This window comes from Suncus etruscus, chromosome 1 (assembly GCF_024139225.1).
Source record: "Suncus etruscus isolate mSunEtr1 chromosome 1, mSunEtr1.pri.cur, whole genome shotgun sequence".
Classification (NCBI taxonomy): domain Eukaryota; kingdom Metazoa; phylum Chordata; class Mammalia; order Eulipotyphla; family Soricidae; genus Suncus; species Suncus etruscus.
Genome location: NC_064848.1, coordinates 81,585,736 through 81,610,137, shown reverse-complemented (window position 1 = coordinate 81,610,137; position 24,402 = coordinate 81,585,736). Strand labels below are relative to the sequence as shown.

General features: G+C 46.4%; 1 protein-coding gene across 4 annotated transcripts in view; it reads left to right on the top strand.

Annotated features, from left to right (window-relative positions):
* The window catches only part of EPB41L4B (erythrocyte membrane protein band 4.1 like 4B), a 170,332-nt gene that overhangs the window by 71,364 nt on the left and 74,566 nt on the right, over positions 1-24,402 (top strand). For 3 of the 4 annotated variants that reach the window (XM_049784518.1, XM_049784525.1, XM_049784508.1), the window contains exons 7-15: positions 3,944-4,064; positions 5,181-5,268; positions 5,436-5,524; positions 5,830-5,899; positions 6,002-6,171; positions 7,979-8,088; positions 9,725-9,755; positions 13,413-13,446; positions 17,015-17,076. In XM_049784518.1, coding sequence (XP_049640475.1) covers positions 3,944-4,064; positions 5,181-5,268; positions 5,436-5,524; positions 5,830-5,899; positions 6,002-6,171; positions 7,979-8,088; positions 9,725-9,755; positions 13,413-13,446; positions 17,015-17,076 — 775 coding nt within the window. Of the gene's footprint in view, positions 1-3,943; positions 4,065-5,180; positions 5,269-5,435; positions 5,525-5,829; positions 5,900-6,001; positions 6,172-7,978; positions 8,089-9,724; positions 9,756-13,412; positions 13,447-17,014; positions 17,077-19,406; positions 20,591-24,402 lie in introns of those variants that run through there. The other variant, XM_049784533.1, reaches the window with a different exon arrangement.

The window sequence follows — 24,402 nt, the reverse complement described above, 5'->3', positions numbered from 1 at the left end:
TATAATGAAAGGACAAAATTCTTCGTCAGCCTGGAGACCAGCTCAAGCAGAGGGTTCTACTCTCAGGCCTGGGTATGGTAGGCCAGATCACACATTGTTCTGAGTCACTAGTACCCAAGGTGCACATGTCATTCTCACACCCCCTAGAAGATGATAATCACAAAGTCTAACCTCTAGGTGGCCTTGTCCTGAGCTTAGACAGAGCAGAACACCAGCTCTCTTATAAGTCTTTCATGAAGAGTTGACGCATTCAATTGGAACCACTTGAATGTAATTCAAGGTGCAATCATTGGATCCAGTACAAATGAAAGATTGAAAACTCAAATCCATAAAGGGGGAAGTACTGGGCACATTGACCCTCTGTGCCTTGTCCCCATTGTTCCCCAGGCCCCACCCTGTGTTTCTGGCCATCTCTGAGCTTAGAAGATGAGTTTTGCTGGGTTGGTTCTGGAATTCAGGGTGCCTCTAGAATTAAGATGCAGTGGTCTCAAGTAGAGTCTGTGCTCTAGGTGACTCAGTTTGTGGTCCTTTGGAGACTTCATTTAGGCAAGAAGAAAAGAATGGGGGGAAGGAGAAAAGAGGCCTTTATCTGATCTGATCCTTGCTTCCAGCAAGGATGTTATGGATCAGGCATTGCAGTATGACCAGCTCCAGGCTACAGGGCAATAGATGATCGTAGGCAGTTTTATCCCCCACTCTCATGTTTGGGCACTTTCTCCACCTGGCTATGGAGTTGGCAGAACGCATAAAGATTGGCCTAGCAGTGTTTGAAAGCAGGTGGGATGTGGGCCAAGCCTACAGGGGCCCAGTTGAATGGACTCTGGTCTAGTGAGGAGAGTTGCCATGCCTGATATAGTCTATGGCCTGAGCAGACACATTAAGAGAGCAGTTTATATTCAGAACTGGCTAGGCCTTGGGGTTTTCTGGTGACCTTTTAATCAGAGGCGAGGAGTTCCTCTCCCTCAACTCCTGACCTTCCTTCTTGGAGCCCACCCTTTACTTTCATTTCCTGAGCAGAGTCTGTCTACATGACTCTGCTTAGGGCACCTGGACCACTCTGGGGCCTGAGGGGGTGCAAGGGGCTAGTAAGTCACTTCTCAGGACACTCAGACATATGCCAGCCAGTCATGGGTGGCATCTGTGATGTTAGCAGTGGTTTTCAAAGTGTGTCATCCAGTCTAGCCCATGAAGCACCTGCAGGGATTTGTTAGAAAGGCCAGTTTCCATATTTCTCGGTAGTCCTTGGGACTCAGGGTGGAGCCTGCCAGTTGTGGTGTCAGGAGTTCTCTGAAGAATTTGGTGTGACTGAGGTTTGGAAACGGCTGTGGCCAATGGCACTGGTGTGCTTGAGCATGTGGCCCAGCCCACAGGCATCTGGTGTCAGGGTAGGTTTCTCTCTGAGCAGGTAAAGCAGGAGCTATGTGGTCTGGCTCTCACCCTCCTCTTTTGTAGCAAGGCTTTGGCATACCCTGTCTAATTGCACTTCTCAGATACTGTGTTTTGACATCAGCTAAAAGGTAATGGCCTGCAGAGGGTGATTGACATCTTTTAGCAAAACTGTGTTTTTAGAGAGGGGCCTTCCCCAGCAGTTCAGAGATCCGGAAGTCCCTGTTGGCAATACTTGGTTCAGCCATGTGCTGCTGCAGTGCTGGGGGAAGGGGAGGGCACTGGGGATTCTCAGGATGCCATACAGTGCCAAACTTGAGGCCTCTGGATGCCAAGGATGTTCTCCAGTCTTTTAAGCTCACTCCTGGCTCTCACAATAAAGTATTTTTAATTAAGGTGTATACAGTTTCTTAGCTCTAATGCTATTGGGAACTTAGTAATGGTAGTATAGTGTATAATTTAACTGATGTGCACAGGAGAACTAGAAATTCCTGTGACTGGCTTTCTTTGTGTTTTGTGATCTTTTATTGCAGTCACCAGGACCCAGCCCCACCCTCTCCCCCATTCCCACCCTCAGAGGATGTCTCTGTCCGAGGAGGAACCTCTCTCGGGTCTGTTGTTTCCCAAAGTAGATGATACCACTACTGAGGGACGGGCCACTGGACCCATCTAACAGGAGAGCCTGTAGTAGCAATATTGGGTGTAATGGGAGGGGGCCGCTTTCCATTTGTTCTCTTAAAAAAGGTAAATTTCTAGAGAGACACATTTTTTTCTTGTAAAGGGGGTACTAGACCAAATAGAGCAGTTTCTTGTATTTTTTCCTTAACTCTGTCTTAATTTTTTTTTCTAATTTTTATTATAACACCATGACTTACCAAACTGTTCATGAAACAGTCATTTCAGGTATTAAGTGTTCAAAAACAAGTGTGACCTTTCCTTCACCAGTCTCCCTGGCTCCCACCCACCATCCTTCCAATGCCTCCATGCAGGCACAAACAAATTGACTTCATATTGTTGGTTACAATACAAAGGCTAATGGAATTATGAAAACTTAGATCAACAAGGGTTATTTTGAAATGATTGTTCTCTCTCTCCATAGCATGACTAATGTCAGTGTTTGAGGATTTACTAGGCTGTGGTTGGTGCTCATTGAGCCTTCCGTGCTCCTTTTGAGGCTCAGTGAGCTTGGTAGATTACTATGTAACTTTCCTATCAGATTTCCTGTAATACAGAACAGCCATTTCTTATTTAGGAGCCATATGGACCCCTGTGAGATCCTAGGGATTTCAAGGGAGCTCTGGGTGAACATCTCATCAGTGGGTGGCTCCTTCATGGGGCTGGGGGCTACTTGGTAAGATGGGGGTGGGGCTGGAGCGATATCACAACAGTAGGGCATTTGCCTTGCACACAGCCAACCCAGGTTTGATCCTTGCCATCCCATATAGTTCCCTGAGTCTGCCAGGAGCAATGCCTGAGCACTGCCAGGTGTGGCCCAAAAACCAAAAACAAACAAAAAGGGGCTGGAGAGATAGCATGGAGGTAAGGCATTTGCCTTGCATGCAGAAGGACTATGGTTTGAATTCCAGCATCCCACATAGTCCCCCGAGCCTGCCAGGAGTGATTTCTGAGTGTAGAGCCAGGAATAAGCCCTGAGTGCTGCCGGGTGTGACCCAAAAACCAAAACAAACCAACAAAAATAGTTAATGAGCTCTGCTCTAAAGCCACATTCTTCAACTTGTCCATACACACACAGTCCTTGCCCTACAACCATCTCCTCAATGGGCAGTTCTGACCAGTGGGTTTGAACCAGTCCACACTCACTGTGGACCATAGGTTGTCTTCTACTGCTGTAGAGGACTCTTTTTTTTCTTCTGGTAAGAATCAGTCTCTCTCTGTATCCTTGGACCTTTAGTGTGAGGCAGGAGTTGGGGGAGAGAAGAGGGGACTTGGCCAGAGCAGGGTCTTGCCCTGATGGTCTTTGCCCGTGATGACTCCATATTGTACCCCAGCTTCTTCCCCATCCCAAATGTCCATACTTGTTCCCTGCAGCCCTCATGCATCCTCTCCTGGTGCCCTCACCCCTCCCATCTCTCTCCCTACACCCTACCTCCTTCAGCCTTAACTGAGCTCCCCCAGGTGTCTTCCAGCACTGCTGACTGCCCAGTCCCCCACAGTCCTTAATGAGAGCCTTGTTAAATGGGTGTTTCTGAGCAGATATTCATTCCCCGCAATTGTCTTTTATTGCAAATCCAGGCTCTATTGCTTCACAGGGGAAAATGTAATGGGTCCTCCCCAGGTAGGCAGAACCGTCAGGAGGAAGAAAGTCATAACTGAGATGATGGTGTATTACTCGATGGGGAAGGAATTAGAGCCAATCTGGGGGAATTCCAAGTGTCCATGTGGGTCCTAAGTGGGAATTAAATCCACCTGCAGGCAGAGTTAGACATACACAGGTACCTTTGCGGTAGGATTATGCAACAATGCTTCTGGACCTGGTCACCACCTCAACCAAGTGCATTCACTGTCTCCTATTTTCTCTCTTCTCTGAACCTGGCAGCTGAGCTGGGCGAGTGCGAGCTTCCAGAACATACACCAGAGCTTGTGTCTGAGTTTCGGTTCATCCCAAATCAGACAGAAGCAATGGAGTTTGACATCTTCCAGAGATGGAAAGAGTGCAGGTACTACCTTCGTGCTTCTGTGTAGCCTCTTGATGTCGTGATGAGCCATTTTCCAGGCTTGTATCTGCTGGGAGAGTGATGCTCTGGCTGACTGTAAAACTTCAACTCCAGTGCTTTACTTTTCTCCTGTGCTTCAGTCCTGTTTCTCAAAAGACTCACATAGCATCTCTTTCCTATACATGTAGGAAATACCAGACCATGCTCCTGTTTTTCTCTGAGCTATAGAGCCTATTCCTAATTGACTCCTGAAGTGGGGCCAGTGCTGTGGTCCTGGCTTCCTGCAGAGCCTACTACTTCCATATTCCTGTACACCAGTGCCTCAAATTTTTTTCCAGATGACTCTTTAGAAATTGCAAGAGCGATAGCATACTAGTGGGCCGGGGCCCCTGAGCATGCCAGTAGCAACTTCTGAGTGCAGAGCCAGGAATAACCCCCATGTGCCACAGAGTGTGCCCTGAAACACTACCACCACCACCCCAAAATAAATAGTTAGAAATAGGCCTCACTGTTTCTTCTAGGGACCCTGGCCTATCAGATTATGTGTTTTATATATATACATGTATAACATATATACAGCACTATATTTCAGGACAGTACAGCAAAATCCAGCCCTGGTCTTCACCTCTGTCCACTGTATGCCCATCAAGTTCGACTTTTGAGACCAGGGTTTCCTTTCTTCCTTCCCTTCCTGTCTTTCCTAACATTGCCTGTTTCAAATATCCCTTGGACTCAGAAACTTAGCAGGTTGGAAACATGTACTTGGAGACAGCCTTGCTGTGTGAACATAGATTCCTTCATATTCCAACACACACACACAACCCTGCTTCTCTCCCTGCAGCCTGTATAGTAAGGCACCAGCCCAGCTCCCTTTTCTCCTCCTGATATGTCTATCAACATATCAACACACTAGGAAAAGATTGTGTTTCCCTGAGGATTCCCACATGAGTCTCAGTGCTGTTGTGTTTCTGTTCTCTGCCAGTCTGTGTTCAGAGTCTTTTCCTGTTTATGTGATTCAGTGCCCCCCATTCCTTCTGTGGCCGTGGGGTGTGGTCGTGCCGTGCCATGTGTGGGCTCTGCCAGTTTCAGGTTACATGTCTTTCCATTGGTTTTTCGAAGGGGAAAGAGCCCTGCCCAGGCGGAACTCTCCTATCTGAATAAAGCGAAGTGGCTGGAGATGTATGGTGTAGATATGCACGTTGTCAGGGTAAGTAATATGTGCATCTCAGTTGTGGGGATGGCTGTCCCGAAACACTGTGTAAACAATGTGCAATTTTGTAACGTAGTACAGAAATGTTTTTTATTTATTTATTTATTTTGCATTGTGACGACCTCTTGGAACCCTCTACCGACTGTCACTTCATTTGTTTGTAGGGAAGAGATGGCTGTGAATATTCTCTTGGACTGACTCCAACAGGCATATTAATCTTTGAAGGAGCTAACAAAATAGGCTTATTCTTTTGGTAATTTAGTTTTGTCTAATTTTTGAAATGTCTCTTTTGTTGTGTTTTTTTTTTAATTTTCTTTATGGAATTATATGTGATGGATGATGATGTTTGATTTGCAACCTTACCCAGATGCCTTGTAAAAGTCACACCGTCCTGTTGTGCTATAAGTGGCAGTTCACCCTTTGTATAATCGCATGTTAATGGACGGTGTCTTTGTCGCCAACCTTAAGCCACAAAGAGAAAAAGAAACCGTTGCGTGTTGTGTAGGCGGTGTTGCTCCCGATCAAGTACCCTTGTGAACCTTTTTTCTCTCTGTCCAGGCCCAAAATCACCAAAATGGATTTTAAAAAGAGCAAATTGACCCTGGTGGTGGTAGAAGATGATGATCAGGTAGGCCTGGCTCTGGGCTTCCCTCATGGCTAAGTTTCCTACTGCCCCATTTTGTATCCCCCCCTTTTACTGCAAGCCCTTCGCTTCTCCCTACTCCCAAAGGGCCGGGAGCAAGAGCACACTTTCGTATTCCGACTGGATAGCGCTCGAACCTGTAAGCATCTCTGGAAATGTGCAGTGGAGCACCACGCCTTCTTCCGCCTGCGCACCCCTGGAAACAGCAAATCCCATCGGTCTGATTTCATGAGGCTGGGTTCCCGTTTCCGATTCAGGTAGACACTGCTTCCGACTGGGGCAGTGGTTTTTTCCAGTGGGGATTACGTGCTCCGTGGTATCTTTGGTGAATGGACCAGTGTGTTTTCATACAGAGGCTTGAGTTATACATCTGACCCTGGCTTTCTTAAGGGCTGGCCTTTAGTTGAGTCATTCCTTTGGCTTCTATTTCCCCATTGATAAAATGAGACAAATAAGAACAAACTGATTGAGAACTGACATTTAGCTGGAATGGTGCTGATATGGCAGACCATACCCACTTGTGTGTGCCTTTTTTTTTTTTTGGTTTTGGGCCACACCCGGCGTTGCTCAGGGGTTACTCCTGGCTGTCTGCTCAGAAATAGCTCCTGGTAGGCACGGGGGACTATATGGGACACCGGGATTCGAACCAACCACCTTTGGTCCTGGATCGGCTGCTTGCAAGGCAAACGCTGCTGTGCTATCTCTCTGGGCCCTTGTGTGTGCCTTTTTAGAGTAACATGAAGTGCATTTTTGAATGCTGAATCTCAGGCTCCAGGCTCAGGAACCTACTCTGTGGCTGCTATGTTGGACTGCGGCAGAAATACCAAAGTGCCAGTGTTATGAGGAAAGTTCTGAACACTGCCCTATGCTAGAGTTTGCCCCTCATACCAGGGTTAATTTTCTCAGCAGCCTGGGTAAATCCACTGATTATCCCTTTTAGTTACAAAACTAGGATCAAGGACTAATCCATTGGCTCAAAGACACAGCCAGTGCTTAAATGACAGAGCCAAGATTTATCCCAGGCAGTCTAGGTCTTGTATGGAGCCACTTCTCTATTGCCTTTCTTTCATGCCAGTGTCAGCAAACATTGTGTGTGTGTGTGTGTGTGTGTGTGTGTGTGTGTGTGTGTGTGTGAGAGAGAGAGAGAGAGAGAGAGAGAGGGAGAGAGAGAGAGAGAATATTTGTATTTGAACATTTGTTCTGCTACTGTTACTTATGATTCTATGATCCTACCTCCTTGTTAAACTCCTTCACAACCAGAATCAATGGCTGCTCATGTAGCTGTGCATATATGTACTCCCAGGAGGAATTTTGAAGCAGCTTACAGATGAACGCTTACTGCCTCCTCTTGGAAACATCATCACCTGGTTATCTAACCTCTCCCCATGCCTGTTTGGCCCAAAATTCCCAGAGCTGTTCTTATGGCACATTCACCTCCAGTGTGAGGCTTGGACAGTGCACTTGGTGTTTGAAGATGGGTTTTTGTTTCAGTTATTTGTAAATGCTATGTGGGGTCTGGAGCTAAGGAACAAAGTGGTTTTTGTTACAAGAAGAGTCTGGGTGGAAGTTACCTTGGAGGTATGTAGAGCCAGTAACTAGTAGCTTCTCCCATGATAAGTAAAGAGTGAGAGTGGCAGGATGAAGCTGTGACAGATCAAATACAAGCACAGTTCCTGGAAGCTACCGCTGCACATCACGTAAGTGGAAACCTGCAGATGGGAGATAGCCAGAAAGTCCAAGGTTCAGTTCAGTGGTCATTGATAACAGCCTTTTAAAAGTTAAATGTCTATTCAACGTGTTTCAGGAAAGGCTATTTTATGTACAGATCATTGCTTCCTTATTCAAATATTCCAAGGACTTGAGCTGCCAGGTTTTTGCAGCCAAGGGGCTGGTGCTTCAACTACCAGGATTGATTTGCAGATGGAAGGATATGTGGACTGTGTCTTGGCCAATTGATTTTTACAATATGTTGAAACTGACATTAGAGCTCTGGGAAATACAAGTCTGCTTCCCAGAATTACAGGTCATGTAATGGTAACATGCAGCCAATGCTTCTCTCTCCAGTGGGCGCACAGAATACCAGGCTACCCATGGCTCCAGGTTAAGAAGAACTAGCACCTTTGAGAGGAAGCCAAGCAAGCGCTACCCATCCCGGAGACATTCCACCTTTAAAGGTTGTGTGCTGGATTCTATGTTGGGATTTCACATTAGAGTTCAGTGGAGAGAGCCCCATGAAACTTCAGAAAATAGTTTTAGATGGAACTTGATGCTGTCCTGCCTAGCCCAGACTTTTTGGAAAATGCCCTGGCAAGGTGTCAGTGGTCAGAACACGGGCTTTTCATATGCCAGAACCCAAGTTCCAATCTCAGCACCACATACCCCCTCTTAGCATGGGTGGATGTAGCCCTGGAGACCTCATGGTATTTCCTAGTGGTTCCTGGTAACTCCGTGCCCAAGCATTTCTGCACCTCACATCAAACCAGCTAGCACAATGGCCCAGGTATTGCCATATTGCCCCCTTGATGCCCTTCTTGGGAGCCCTTATACCTTCGAATAAAGAAAAGAAAACCCTTGATGGAATTCCCTTGGGAGTCTGGCCTTATCTGCCTTTTGCTCTCTTTGCCTGTTGGATCTTTTATTTTCTTCGCTTCCTCCATGTTTCTTGTGCCTGGTGGGAATAGCATAGATCAGTAACTTTCTGAAGGAGATGAATCTGGGTCCCACTAGGACCCTCAACATTGCAGCAGTCTCATGCTGACCAATCCAAGCAGCTCCTAAAGACACTCGATCAACTGTGATTGAGCCTAGGGAGGCCAATCTAGAAACACTCTGCTCTTGGATTAACCAAGGGTGCTTGCCCTTCTGTCCTTTCTGGAAAGGCCCTTGGGTACAGCTGTTCATGAATGCAGGCACATCCTACTGAGCCCAGGAGATAGGAGATGGGTTTCACTTTGTGTGTGTGTTGGGGAGTGTGTGTGTGGGTGGGGGTGGGTGGGTGGAAGTGTTTGGGCCTGGCAGTGCTCAGGTTGTTGGGGATCGAACCTGGGTTTGACTGTGTGCAAGAGAAGCACCTTAACCGCTGTACTATCTTCATCCCAACTCCTCTCATCCTTCCTTCTCTTTATTTGTTTATTTGGGGGGACGGGCACATCCAGCAGCACTCAGAAGCTACACCTAACTCTGGCAGGTTTGGAGGACCGTATGGGATGCTGGGGGTCGAACCTGGGTTGGCCATGTACAAGGCAAATACCCTACCCATTGTGCCATTTATCTCTGGCCTTTCATTCCTACTCTAATTCCATTTCTCCAGCCAGATTTCTAGCATCTCAGTGAAGTGTTTTGCAATTGCTCATACCACCTCCTTTTTGCAACCCAAAGGAGTCTGGTAAACGGGCTCAGTCTCTGTGTGACCCCTCCACTGAAACACCCAGAGAAGGGTCTGCTCTGAATGCTCTGTGTTTGTTCGACTCTGCCTTTGTCACCTTACACTGTTTTCAATTCTACCTGCCTCTCTGACTCCTCCACATGAGCTCCATCAGAATCAGAACTATGTCGCCTTGGCTTCCTAGAGTGCCTGGGCCTGTGGGTGTCCTCAGTTTTCTCTGGGTAAGCTACAGGGCTTGGCACAGGGAGAGAAAGCAGTTGACCTTAGCAGCACAAAGAAAACATTACCAAGGTGAAGACTTATTCCTGGGGGCTGGGACTGCACTGAGATCCCAAGCATGTCTTCCTCGGACCTTGTCCCATCATCACCCGGGAAAAGGGATAAAGCTTTCCAAGTCATCATGCCTTTCTCTTTTTTCTCCAAAGCGAGCAACCCGGTGTTAGCAGCCCAGCTCTGGTAAGTACGCCTCCTCTCCAGGTTCTGGGATATGGCTTTTCTTCTCTGTGATGCTCTTTCTTTTCAGCATGGACTGTTCCCTTAGTACAGTGAAATCACACAAGTGAATCACCTGCTCGCTGGTGTTTTGTTTTTCTTCTCTGCTGCCTGGCTATGCCATCCTCTTGGCTCTCAATAAGTACACAATAGAATGCTCCAAGGGCGTTTGTTTGGGGGAAACAGAGCTGCTTTGTTTGAGTCGCTCGTGCTCTGTTTGTTCTGACCATGGGTGATGAAGGTGATCGGAATGTGTGTCACACAGGGCGCTGGCAGTATCGCAAGACAGGAGCCTAGGAAAACCTCTCTCCTGAGCAGAAACCGGCCAAGAGCAGGGGCAGGGCTCACCTGGTGTGGTGGGGCGAGGCATTCTGGGCAGGCACTGGGTTAAAGGCTGTATGGGACAACATGTCCCTGACATTCCCACAGGAGAAAGAGGGATCACCCAACTGGAAGTATAGCTCATGGTCAGCCCCCTCCCCCTTTTTTTTTGAATGTCCAAGGTCTGTGGGCCACTCTGGTAATGCTGGGACCAAAATCTGGTGGTGTTGGGGAGCCTTCAGAGTTTTATTGGGATGCTCCAGGGTCCATGTGATGCTGAGAATTGCAACCAATGTCCCTTAGCAGTTCTCTTCAACTTGCCACTTGGTGCTTGCTCTCCTCCTGAGCAGGAAATCTACCGCAGACAAGAGTGAATGATGGCTTGTGCTCGGTTCACACCAATGTCTCCCACCTAGGTAGAGATAGTGGCCTGCTGTGGTCCCTGCAGCATGCTTGACTGACTCCTTTCCTCTAACAAGTGTCCTTGATCTTTCCCAGCTATTGGAATCATTGGTAAAGCTTTGGGCTTTCTCCCCATTTCTGTCCAGCCAGGTTGTCAGGCCATTGGAATCAGTACTGGGGTGGGAACCAGTCCCTGTGGATTTGCAAGCTCCTAGGTGACTGTAGGATGCTGCCTACTCCTCTGCCGCTTTTTCTGTGCCTTTTTCTCCCTCTGGAGCAGCCATTTCTGGTGTGTGTTGGTACATGGACAGGGGAAGGCTGAAGCGTCACAAATGGTTTCAAGGGGCCGGTGAGATAGCATGGAGGTAAGGCGTTTGCCTTTCATGCAGAAGGACGGTGGTTCGAATCCCGGCATTCCCATATGGTCCCCGGAGCCTGCCAGGAACGATTTCTGAGCGTAGAGGCAGGAGTAACCCCTGAGCTGCCGGGAGTGGCCCAAAAACAAACAAACAAAACAAGAACAAATAAAAACCAAATGGTTTCAAGTGGCTTCAATGTTGTGTCTTTGTAGCAGTCCAGTGGTCCAGAGGCATCACTATGGGCAACTTGTGCAGTGTGACTGGTCCATTCCATCAGGATAGTTAGGAACATACTAGGATGGTGTGGGGATGTAGGATGTCCCCAAGGACAGAGCCTTTCCTATTTTGTATTTCTTTGTTTTTTTGTTGTTTTTTTTTTTCTTCTTGGATTTCTTTTTTTCTTTTGAACACAATTGAGGTCGGGCTAGATCAATCTTTATTGGAACCTGTTAGCCGTTGTTCTCAACTCCCAGAAGAAACTGCCATAGAAGAGCCAGATACAGAAGTGAACTAAGTGGAGCCACCCTGTGGCCAGGGTTATGGCACAGCAGTTATGGCTCATGAACATACCTGGCATGTGCCAGGCCTGGGTGCAACTCTCATTCTCAGCACCGCATGGACTTTGGAGCATCCTGGTGCAACCCTGTAGGTCTCCAAACACAACAAGGTTTTTGTCCCAGCATTACCAGAGTGACCCACAGGCCTTGAGCAACTTCATGTCGTCAGGCCCTTGTATTGAACCAACAGCTCAGTTGACTGAGATTCACTAGTGGAGACCCCAGACTGCTTGGGAGACCCCCCCTTCAAAATAAGAAATAAACTGTACTAGCTCTGGATGACCCTGCAAGGGGAAGGAATAGTTGTTCTCTACGGCCCCTCACCCCCAGATCCTAGGCATCTTCAAGCACCCTGAGTTTCTCTAGGTTCTTTAACCTTGTGTATTCCAGCTGGAAGCTCCCTGTCTCCTCTCCAGTTGCATGTCTGAGGGGGCAGTGCAGACTCCAACTCTGGTCCCTGTGTTCAGTTCTCAGAATCTAGAGAAGAGGCCTCAGGATCCTTTGCAGCTGCTGGGCACCAGGTCTCTGCACCATCAACCTCCAAAGAGTGGAAGGAGGTGGTGGTGATTTGGCTGGTATTATTTTAGGGCTCCATGCACATGTCCTGTTTTTCGGGTACTGGTGGCAGGGCTCCTGCTCATAGTGTTTGTACCTTTCTCTGCATGTATGGTTTTTAATTCTCAAGGGCTTGTCAGTTGTAGCAGTTCCCTTGCTTTCTGAGGTGGTTGTGGTTTTGTTTACTTGTTTCCCCACCATAAAATGACATGTTCCTTTTAGCATCTAGTGGAGATTACATTTATTGGGAACAAAACAAACTAAAAAAAAAAAAAAGAAAAGAAAGCCCAATAGTAAACACACCCTTTAGGAACAAATGAGCTAATAACTACTGTTTGCAGCTGTGCAATTGCTCTTCGAAGCCTGTGGGATCCCAGGGTGAAGAGAATTGCTGTGGGAACCAGGGACAGAACTGTGCTCGGGGCTGCAGAGGTGATCGCAGAAAAATAGCATCTTTCAGAGCACTTAACCTTCCTGATGAAATCTGGATGGGGGCCGGTTCAGAGATGCAAGAGGGATGCTGGCACTGAGCCTCGCACCATACACTGGCTCTCACTGCAAGGAATAGAGCTCCAGTCAGACCCTGAGCTACCCCATCACCATGTCCTGTTTCATGACAGCTGCCAAGCTTTCAGGTTCAACACAGAGAGGTTACAACCAACCTCCTATCTATAGACATGCTGGGACCCAAAGTCATTTGACTTAAGAGTCTAGGAAAATGGGAGATCCCAGAATTGGGGTGGGCCATCTGGGCTGAGTGGGGAGAATTGAGTGACTGGCATGGGGCCAGGTATCCAGCCCAATGCAGTGTGGCCAGGTGACCTTTAGCAAGTTCTTTAGTGCCTCTGTGAGGGGACTCAGCTTTTATCTGTGAAATGAGGTGGGGTCATTGACCTGCCACAAAGCCTTATGGTTTGCATTAAATAACATATGTAATGCTCCCAAGGGGAGCCTTGTATGATGAACATTCCAAAGGGAATGGCCAGGTGCCAATCACATGGTTGCTGGCCACGGGACCCACAGCAGCAAAAGTTTGGCTGGTTGGAGAAAGCGCCAACCCTCTGGTGGACTCCTCCAGCCTCTCCAGCAGGCCTGGAAGGCAACAAAGTGCCTGGTTTGCCAGCCCGTAAGGACCTCCTTTTTGCCATCAGTACTAGACATAACATACTGGGCTCTGCACCAGCATTTGAGGCTTCTCTTTTTGGGCTCCACGATGCTGAAGAAAAGTTGCTTTGTGGTCTCTGGTTATCTATATATATTCATGAGAGAGTTGATAGCAAAAAGGGAATCACTTGGGGGAAAGTTCTTAACAGCATGATGAAATAGTTTGTGGTTGTTAAATAAATCAATAACAATTCCACGTCACAAATGGAATTGTGAAATTCCACTTCAACTTACAATGTCTTTTCTCTCTCTATTTTTTCTAGTTCTAAAACAAATCCTGAAGTCCATAATTACCAGGTGAGATTTGAAAGTTCTTATGGCAGGGGCTGGGGTAGAGAGTACAAGAATTAAAGCACTTGCCTTGCATGCTGCTGGCCCTGCTCCTAATCCTGTACTGCATATGGTCTCCTAAGTGCTGATAGAAATGACGTCTGAGCACAGAGTCAGGACTAAACCCTGAGCACCACCCAGTGTCGCCTCCAAACAGTCCAGATTTGATGTTATACTTCTTCAATGTCTCAGTTTCCACGTGGAGCTGTCTTCATGCTGATAGTTGGATATCAAGGGAATCAGAACTTGGGCTGACTTGTGCTCTGTAGTAGGCATCTCACTTGGTAGGAAGCCATGGCACAAATAATGCAAGGATATGCACAATGGCACAGCTAACATGCCACACACACATATACATGCACACATATACACACACAGCTTACCTCTCTTGGTTTTATTTTTGAGGAAAGACTTTTCATTCCCATGTCACCCCTGCTTTCTCATGATCATTGGGGCTACCCTCTTTCCTGTTCAACCTGGCAAAAAGTAGGGACTTTCAGTTTGAGAAGGTCAGAGACAGCATCTTAGGAACATCTAGATTAGGCATCTCCAATCACTACCCAGGAAACATGATGTTCTTGAGATGTGCCTCCAGGAAAGAGTTACTATCTCATGGCTGGAAACTATTGCCTCCTTTGTGTTCCTTCCATCCCTCAGTGCCCATTGGTGAACCAAGAGCCCTGAGAAATCCTATTCTGACCACACCTCTGAGTCATTCACTCACTGATTAGCTGTGGGACCATACCCACTGTTACCCAGGGCCCATTAGGGCCACTCCTGTGTGCTCAGAGGCCATGTGGTGCCTGGCATTAATCCAGTGCTTCATACCTGCCTTGCATGTGCTTTACCACTTGAGCTCTGTCCTTGGCCCCACATTATTAAATCAAGTGTTTACAAAAATAATTTTGTTATTGGACCAGCCCGAAACTCCCCCATTTTCAGTGATGTTCAGTTGACCACAGTGGAGGGTGTCTTCTAGAACCTGCTCTATAAAGCATTGTGCTAGAATGATTACTCGTCCTAGCCTCCCTTGACTTCCTGAATCCAACTTGCAGAGGGACAGGTGGCTTTTAGTTTTGTTTTGCTTTTCTGCAAGGCCATCTTGGGTTTGAGGGACCGAAATGCAGTGAAGGGGAGGAAGTGCTATGGCTGGCTGATTGATGAGTGCTTGAAGCAGAGCCAGTTCAGCTCGGAGCTGTGCCCTCCTACTCACCCTGGCTTCATCGCCCTGTGCTTCTGTATTCTCCCCTTGGATGAAGCATCCCTGAAATGGGCTTTCCAGACATTGCTTTTCCCTTTGCCCCTTTTGCCACCCTGGCTCCTCAGCTCCTGGCCAGGCATGAAAGGTCTGTGTTGCTTTGCCAAGGTTTAGGTGTGGGGTCCAGAATTGACTCCAGGGGCTGGGGTATATGCTTTGCATGGGGAAGGCCCGCGTAGAGGCATCACCAAAAGAAAGCACCAGGCAGAGTCATAGCCAGGGAACACTGCCAATGTGCCCCTCCCCACCAAAAAATGTTGGGTGTCAGTTGAGAAAGTCCTCAGCAGGGGCTTTCTTGACCATCTGAGCATGCAGAAAAGTTTTCAGAAGTCTGGTGTAGCAACCTTGACTTTATTCTCACCCTGACGAGGCCAGCCAAGCAGAAAGGAGGGACGGCTGTGTTCTGGGTAAAGAGAAAACTGCTGGCCTCTGGGAAGAGACGTTCTTCATTGTTCATGACTTGCTCCTGGTCTGGCAGAAGGTCTAGCTTTGTTCTTCTCTGCTCAATGAGTAAATAGTTAATAGACCTAGACAGGCACACCTACATTCACATGTGCCTTCCACCCTTCCCTGAGTGAGATTTACCCGCCCTGGTGGAGAGCCATATGGGTTAGCAGTAAAATCTTCCTTAACAGCTGTAGAGGGTGAATAGCTTGTCAAAAGAGACCAGAGAATCTCATTCTTTCAGGGTGTTATGTATCAGGCTTTCACCATACTCTAGTAAATCAGATTTGCTGGTGTTGGAAGGCAGGCAGTAGAAGAGAAAGTGTATTTCTGGTTGGAGGTGCTTCTCCTATGTTGAAGACCCAATGAGAAGAGCTGCTTCTAGAAGATTCAGAAATCAGAAATGTGCCTACTTTGAGCAAGTCATCAGAACTTTTTTTGTTTGTTTTTCGGTCACATCTGGTAGTGTTCAGCCATCACTCCTGGTCACCTCAGGGGACCATTATGGGGTATCAGGGATTCAACCTAGGTCAGCCTCATGCAAGGCAAGTGTACCCACTGTACTTTCTCTCAGCCCCTCAAACCTTTTATTTAAATGCCTATGAGCCCGTGGTTGAAAAGTACAGACCTAAACTCTTGGGTTTTTTTGCGGGGGAGGGAGGGAGGGAGGGAGGGAGGGAGGGGGAGAGAGAGAGAGAGAGAGAGAGAGAGAGAGAGAGAGAGAGAGAGAGAGAGAGAGAGAGAGAGAGAGAGAGAAGAGAGAGAGATAAAAAAAGCTTTGCAAACCCTGGCTTAGCTCAGAAGTTCTGCTACAGGGATATTTTCTCCCTATTCTTTTTTTTTTTTTCTAGCATGTCCTTGAGGCAGTGCGGGGAGGGGCTACCATGAATGTGACAGCACTTTTGAAATAGAGAGACTCCTGTCATTTAAGATGGGCGGGGAGTAGTGCAGGGAAAAAATGGAGTGGCCAGTAGTGCAGAGAATTTTTCCATAACAAGAGAGCTGCCCTCTGCTTATTACGCTGAGCAGCAGGGAAGGAAGACAAAGAGGAAGAAATAATTAGAAGAGTAATAGTGTTAAGACTGGGGTGACAAATGTCAGGAGCACCTGATTTATCCAGCAGACAGTAGCCTGGAAAAGCCCCAAGGCTTCTGACGGTGTCTCTGACTGCTGCCCTCTGCAGGCCATCGTCAGAAAGGCAACCTGCTCCTGGGCCAGGCCCATCTATCTGCCTTAAATCACCCTCTTTTTCTGGTCTTAAATTGGACAAATAATTCCTCCTTTCCCTCTGTCTGTCAGGATAAGAAGTGATCTACTGGTTTGCTTTGGGTTTGTTGCTGAATTTTTTTTCTGTTTTGAATCATGTTTCAGAAAATGAGTTTCAATTGTTTCAAAGGGGGAGGGGAGACAACAGATAGACAGACAGACAGGCAGGCAGGCAGGCAGGCAGGCAGGCAGGCAGGCAGGCAGGCAGAGACCAGTCATTGTCTCAGTGCAGGCGCCATGGGGAAGCCCAGTTGTCACAGAAGCACTGGCAAGCATTGTTTTTGAAGGAATGGCTCTCGATCCTCCTGGTTTTCCCGTGAGAGAGATGGCCCAGCAGTACTTGCCTTGTATCCCCCTTGGGGCCCTTTCGAAGCAGACACTGTCCACTTTTTCCACATCCTCCCCTCCTCAGAAGTGCCCTTTTGTGGTGGGGGAACATGATCCCCCTGGGAACATCACCCTGGCCTAGCTGGACTCCGGATCCATGCACAGGGCCAGGAAACTGGGAAGGATTGCCATCACAATGCAAAGGTCACCGAGTCATTGCCTCTGGTGTTTTGTTTCTAGCCTTTCCATCCCAGTGTGCACCCCAGCCAGCCTCGGTGGCACCCGCACTCTCCAAATGTCAGGTAAGCCCCCCACCCATACACACCAGTCCTCAACCTCCACTTCCCGCTTTCGTTCTCCAGTGGTGTGCCTGGTCTGGTCCGATTAAATAGGAAAGTTCTGCCTCAGAAACTGTTCCCAGCTGCAGGCGTAGAACAAAAGATGCCAGTGATAAGGCTAGATTTACCAAAGTTATGTTTTATGAGAAAAATGAATTAGGTTGCTTGTGGTACCATGGGGTTTTGTTGTTCTTTTTGTTTTTATTTGGGTTTTTTTTCCCCTCCAATTTTGTGCTTGAGGTGTGATGTTTTCCCATCTTGAAATTTTATTTATTGATTTAAACTTTGACAAAATCTTGGAGTTTTTGTTTCTGTTTTTTGTCTTTGTTTTTTTTTTTTTTTTTTTGTGGGTTTGGTTTGGGTTAGTTTTTGTTTTGTTTTGTTTTTTTGTTTGTTTGGTTTTGAAGTTATTTTTTTCCCACCAGGATGAGGTGGTGGGACAGATTTACTTTTGTGTGACACTGAATGCCCTTTTTTTTGTTTGTTTTGTTTTGTTTTGTTTTGTTTTGATTTTGGGCCACACCCGTTTGACGCTCAGGGGTTACTCCTAGCTATGTGCTCAGAAATCGCCCCTGGCTTGGGGGGACCATATGGGACGCTGGGGGATCGAACCGCGGTCCTTCCTTGGCTAGCGCTTGCAAGGCAGACACCTTACCTCCAGCGCCACCTACCCGGCCCCTGAATGCCCTTTTTTTAAATCCAAGTTTTAGTCAGCTATTTCTGTAAAAGGCCAGAGAATCAATATTTTTTTACTGTTGTCTCTGTTCCAGGGATTGAACTTCGCTTTGTAGTTGAAAATAGCCAATGACTGTATATAAGTGAATGAATGGACTTGACTGTTTCTAATTAAGTTTGTTTCCAATTAAAATTATTTCTAAAAATGGATATGGGTGGATGTTAGCTGAAGGGCTTCTTACTCACCTCATCCTTCCTACTTTATCTACCATGTCTAGATAGGTAGAGTTAAGACTGTTTTGGTGGGGCCTTGCAAGCAGCTGATCCAGGACCTAAGGTGGTTGTTTTGAATCCCAGTGTCCCATATGGTCCCCCGTGCCTGCCAAGAGCTATTTCTGAGCAGATAGCCAGGAGTAACCCCTGAACATTGCCGGGTGTGGCTCAAAAACCAAAAAAAAAGAAAAAAAAAGACTTTTGGTGATAGTTTAGTTGAGATACACATTCCTTATGTGATCTGGAAATTTCCGTCAGCCCTCACTAGTGTTTCTGTATGACACTCAGAAACAGATGTTCAGTTCAGCTTTTCTCTATGGTAATATCAGTGCTATTGTTCCCTGAAAAGGCACAGCTAAGGGAGTGATGGGAATAAATCTACTTAGTTGAACAAGGTGAGTGAGATCAGTTGGTTCTGACCATGTATGCCAGGAATTCTGAAAACCAGCAGCATAACGGTATACATTTTTTTTAAAATAAGCTCTTGATATTCATGGGCAAGTACTAACCCTGACAATTTCTGAACTGCCAAAGCAGTTTAGTTTCTAGACAAGAGAATAGGAAGAGATGGAAAGAAAGGTTGTTACTTGAAAACCTCATTTATTTTTTTTTACAAAATTCACATTTCTTCCTGCTTCGAAGGTTGCTTACCTTTGGGATAGGACCGAATTATCTTTCCAGGGGGTTTCTGAGAGGGCAGAATCTGGGGGCCCCGGTTGCAGCCTCAGTATAGTCTGGAGCTGGGTCAAGAAGATTCTTGCTTGGAACAATCAATTCTGTGTTTCACCCCATTTGCCAGAGAAAGAGAAGCAAAACCTGAGGTTTGCCTGCAAAAGAGGCTTCTTGTCCCAGCACTTTGCCTTTGCACTACATCCTACATTGAAGCTTATGGGACAGGGAGCCCTCTCTACCTCATTCTCTACAGACTCCCAGGCACATCAGTGACCCAAAAAAAACAGGACATACTTAAGACAGAGTTTTTCTGCACTTAGGAAATTGATAGATGACACACATCTGTTTATATATATATTTTAGTTTGGAGGTCACCTAGGTAGTACTCGGGTAGTGCTTGGGGGATCCTATGCTAGGGATCGAACTGGGTTGGTTTATGCAAAGAGTCTTAACCCCAGTACTCTCTTTGGCCCCTAATTTTAAAAGTACTTTCAAGTAGAAAACCCATTGGTTTCTGTGTGGAAGCCATTTCTCCCACCTCCAGCCCATGGTTTCCCTCTGCCCATTTCCTTCATGCTTGTGTTGTTTCACTCACATTTCTGAATTTTCTTTCATCCCCCCACCCCCCCCCCGCCACCCCAACTAACCAACCATCCACTCTGCAAATGAACCAGGCCGTCCTTTCAGGATGAGAGGTCACATTGGAAAGCATCGGCCGGCGGAGGTGACGGCCGTTCTGATTATGTCCACGACCAGAACCAGAAGAACTTAGGAGGAATACAGAGTGTGATGTATCGAGATAAACTTATGACTGCACTTTGAGAGACTGAAGAATCCTAACTTTCACCCACCACCCTAGTTACATGATATTCCATCCTAAGTGTCTTGGCCTCGAACGGATATGTCTCTAAGAAGAGTTCTTCCAGATCTTTTCCATGTCCATGTAAATAGTTGAGGGTCACCAAAACCCTAACTAGTCAATATTGACTCAGGACTGACAGTGTTCTGAATCAAATGGAGGTAGTTAAAGACTCAGGAATCGTTTTGATATTCTGATTTTTAAATTGGATTCAAAGCTACGCTTGTCCTTTTGCTCTGTCTCTTTTTTTTTGGGGGGGGGCACACACGGCGGTGTTCAGAAGTTACTCTTGGCTCTGCGCTCAGAAATTATTCCTGGTAGGCTTGGGGGACCATATGGAACGCCGGAGATCAAACTTGGGTCAGCCATGTGCAAGGCAAATGCCCTACTCACTGTGCTATTGCTCTGGCCTCAGCTCCTAATATATTTTTGTTGTTATCTAATGAGAAAGAAAACTAGAAAAAACAAGAAGCAGGCTATGTCGTGTCCTGCTGCATAGGGATCTGTGGGGCATAGCTCCTACTCTTGTGTGAGCTTGAATAAGCCAGTCCCTATCTTCTCTAAGAAGAGTAGGTTGGGTACAACACAATCCCAACAATCCCATGTGTCTCAAATTTGTTCAAATCTCATCTTTTTTTTAACTGAAGACATAATATTCAAACTGATGTTCTCAACACCCACAATAGCCCCTTTTCTAGCAGAGACCCCTCTCAGAAACTCAACTCTGTAACTTGTCAGCTGTTCCTTAAACGTGCGGAAACTTTCATCTTTAAAGCAGTGTAGACACTTTGAATTTTAATGATCTGACTAATCAAAAATTGCATAGCATCTCTTTGGATAGACTTTGCTGCTCAAGCACAAGAATAATTTTTTAATGACTTAATGATCAGTGCTGCTAGCTTGGATGATTTCACGAGACAAAATTAGGACTCTGGATCGTCAGAATTTGTAGAATTTAGAGTTGTTTTATTACCTAAATTTTCCTCTTGCAAAAAGCAACAGGCAATCCAAGATACTCTTATAGTTCATGTGAAAACATCTAAGATTTGAATGAAGATGTGCTAACACATTCTGGAAAATACGATGGGATGGGTATTACATAGTCTTTACGTAGACCCAGGAAATATGTTGTCTTCAAGGGTAGAAAGGTACCCCTATATTTATTTCTCCCCCACACATCCTATTCCAAGCCATTTTTTTTGCCTTACTGAAAAGGATAGAGATCTTTTTCATTAATATTTTTATATCCATTCATACAATATTTTTATATATGTGATTGTAATTTGGCCCTTTTTTTAAACCTCTACTCTGGAGATATTTTATTGCTCAGATATGGTCTCCTTTGGTTGCCACAAAAATCACACTCTAGGGGCCGGAGAGATAGCATGGAGGTAAGGTGTTTGCCTTTCATGCAGAAGGTCATCAGTTCGAATCCCAGTGTCCCATATGGTCCCCCGTGCCTGCCAGGAGCAATTTCTGAGCATGGAGCCAGGAATAACCCCTGAGCACTGCCGGGTGTGACCCAAAAAACCACACACACACACACACACAAAATCACACTCTAGAGGAGCGAATCCATCCCACTCTGCCGCATGGTAGATTGGTTCACCGCTAAATTCTCCCCAAAAATAGCTGTTTACAGGCTTATTCCATTCAGCAGATGTTTTGATCTGGGTGTATGTGCTGCATACAAATAAACATGTTCTGAATCTTTTCATCTTACTGATACATTTTTATAAATGTGTTTCCAAGGAATAAAAATTGTTCTTGCGTCTTTGGACTCCATCTTCATTTGACACTGCTCTGCGGATGTTTTCTTTGTGGATGATACAGAGAGAATGGGACCTTGAGCCCTTAGGAGGCTGCAGGGGAACACTGGGTATGATAGCTTGGAGCATAATCCCCCTCAGTGAGACTGCTCAGTGGGGTCAGAACTTCATGTTTAGGCAGGGAGGATGAATAATGGCAGCACTGGGAAAGTTCTAGTACCTGTCTTAGGTGCTAAGTCTAGTGAAGAGGTAAGGATGGGTCCCCATAACCAGTCCTATGGTGACAGGTTGGTGTCTGTCCTGCTTCCACTGCTGTTCAGGACAAAAAGTCAATTGGACTGGCAGTGGATACACAGATATTACTTGATCAAAAGAACTTGCACAAATCAAGTTGTCTGCAATCAAGTCTTGATGTCACACATACTCCTACTATTTCATGATATGTGCCCTTGTCCTTCTTCAACTCAGAACCAATTTCCAAATTGCTTTGGAAACTGGTGACTGTTGACCTTCTTGAAACCATATTTCTTTGATTTCTCTAATACCTGATTCTTTGGGCTCCTGACTTTTTTCTTGCATCTCTGCCACAGTCTCTTGTGTCTTCCTCTAAATCCAGGTGTTCCCTGGGGCTCCTACTACTACTCACTGCTCTTCTTGCTTATCTCCCCCCTCCATCTTCACACACTGTCATGATTTATAGGGCTATTGACAATAGGTCATTGTCTCTAACCCTAGATGTTCCCAAGTTTGCAGATGTCCTTGCACTTTATTATCCCAGGTGGACTCCACTGTCTTCAAATTCAAGTTCATGCTTTTTTAAATTAAAAATAAGTAAATTTGGGGGCGGAGCAGTGGTGCAAGTGGTAGGGTATTTGCCTTGCACACGGCTAACCTAGGACGGATAGCGGTTTGATTGTCCCATATGGTCCCCCAAGCCAGGAGCGATTTCTGAGCTCTTAGCCAAGAGTAACCCCTGAGTGTCACTGGTAGTGGCCCAAAAAAGCAGAAAAATAAAAATAGTCTTTCTCAAATTCTCTTTTCACTACCCTTGGTAAGATTTATACATTGAGAAAATGTTTCCTCCCTCTGTCACAATGTCAACGCAGCCCAGAACTCTTGTTCCTTTAGCTCTGCTGATCTGTATCAGCCCAGCATCTTGTTCCACCAGCACCGACCTCCTGACCACATCCTTTCTGGTCAAGAAGCATTTTGCCTGAGGTTCCCATCTTTAGTCTTCTCCCCACTGGCATGCTTTCCTTGCAGTTACTAGAGGGATCTTTTAGGATCACTGTGTGATGGTGTCATTTCTGTGTTGATATCTAGAATTTCTATCCCTGGTGGGTGAGGTTCAGAGCATTATCTATAGAATTTGCCCCTTCCCACTATTTTCTCTCCTCCAATTGCTCACAGATGTCTCTCCATTTCCCACCCTTTTGTTGAAACTCCTACAACTTCAAACTAGTACATGCATTCCTGGCATGCACTGTCCTCTGCTGTGATTCTCATCTGTGCCTCTGCAATCATGGATCCTTTTGCCCAGGTGCTGTCCCTCCAGTCTCTTGCCCCACTCCTGTTCATCTCTTAAGCATTTGCTCAGAATATGTCTTCTCCCCTGGCTCTGACTATACCCAGTTGAGTCCCTTTCTAAGCTCTGACCCACTTCCTGTCATCTATTTCTATTTGCACCAATAAAGGCACACTCACTACTTTGCCTTGCAGTACCCCCTTCTCAAACTCATCTGGAGCCAGTACTGTTCTGAAGGATGAGCTTTGCATAACTCATACCTTTGTTCCTACCACCAGTGGATGAATTATTCCACCACCATCCATTCTAAAGGAAACATCTCACCCTTTAAGAGGCAACCACATATCATCTGTGAGCTGGTCTGACGGGACCTGAGCTATTCTAGACTGAGCATTTGGGGGTAACATTGCCCACCACTTACCCTTCTGCAGTCAGTGGCTTCACGTGAGCATTCTTCGGTGAGTGAGATATTCTTTTTGGAGACTTCCCTTTCCTGTTAAGCAGAGTAGAGGTCTTTCTAGCAGGCGCACTCCCACAGACATGGCTCCCGTGTGACACACACTTTGACCAAATGAGCCTGCTATAATCTCCTTGACATTGTGCCTGATCTTCCTGGCCACTTCGGTGTGAATGGAGCCTCTCTTCAAACATGGGGAAATTTAGAGGTTAACTGAGCACCTTGCATAGGGGCACACAGCTGGTAAGTAGTAAGAATTGTAACCCCAGTGAACCTCACCCTTTCATCATTGCATAGTTTGGTTCCCCTTCTGCCTCTGCTTGGCAACTGTTCTGTTGAAGTGAGAGTTCTAAGCATTTTATCCACCGAGGCTCCATTACTAACTAGAATACTGTGTCCAGTAATTGTTCAAATGCTGTGTTCCAATGGTCTGTGACCTGGTCCATCAGTGTCACCAGCTAATAACCTCCTCCCCACAGAATTCCATATTCCTGCTTATTACCCTCCCACGTGAGAACCTTCTCTCCATGTATAGTCACTGTTTCTACACAAGTGATACCCGAGCCCCTCTGCAGAGAATGGGGGGGGGGGGAACAGTTGTTCATTGGGGGAGTGAACCCCTGCGAGTTCTTTCCTGAAAGCCCTGAATGGAATAAGCCCTGCAGCAAAAAGTAAGGCTCCCTGTTCCGTAATAAATTGAATTTGCTCTTTGCATTTTTGAAACTCACAGGCTGACTGCTGTCATATCCATCATTTTTGTGTGATTCCCTCAGGATCTGTCTATGTAACAGTGAATTGATAGTGTCATCAGACAGATGTAATTCATAAGGACTGGAGGTCTTGAAATCATGCCCAGTAATTACTTTGGCCTTCAAAACCCTTCTTGCTTATTTCATTTCTTGCTCTATTATTTCTGCTAAAAATGGCTCTCCTTCACCTCAAACACAGAGGGAAAAAAAGGGAGGCAGTGCGGGAGTCGTGTCTGTTAATACTGCACCTCCTTCCAGCTCAGTGGATCTAGCTCCTGGGTCTGGCTTTGAATGCAGCTGAGGACTGGTGT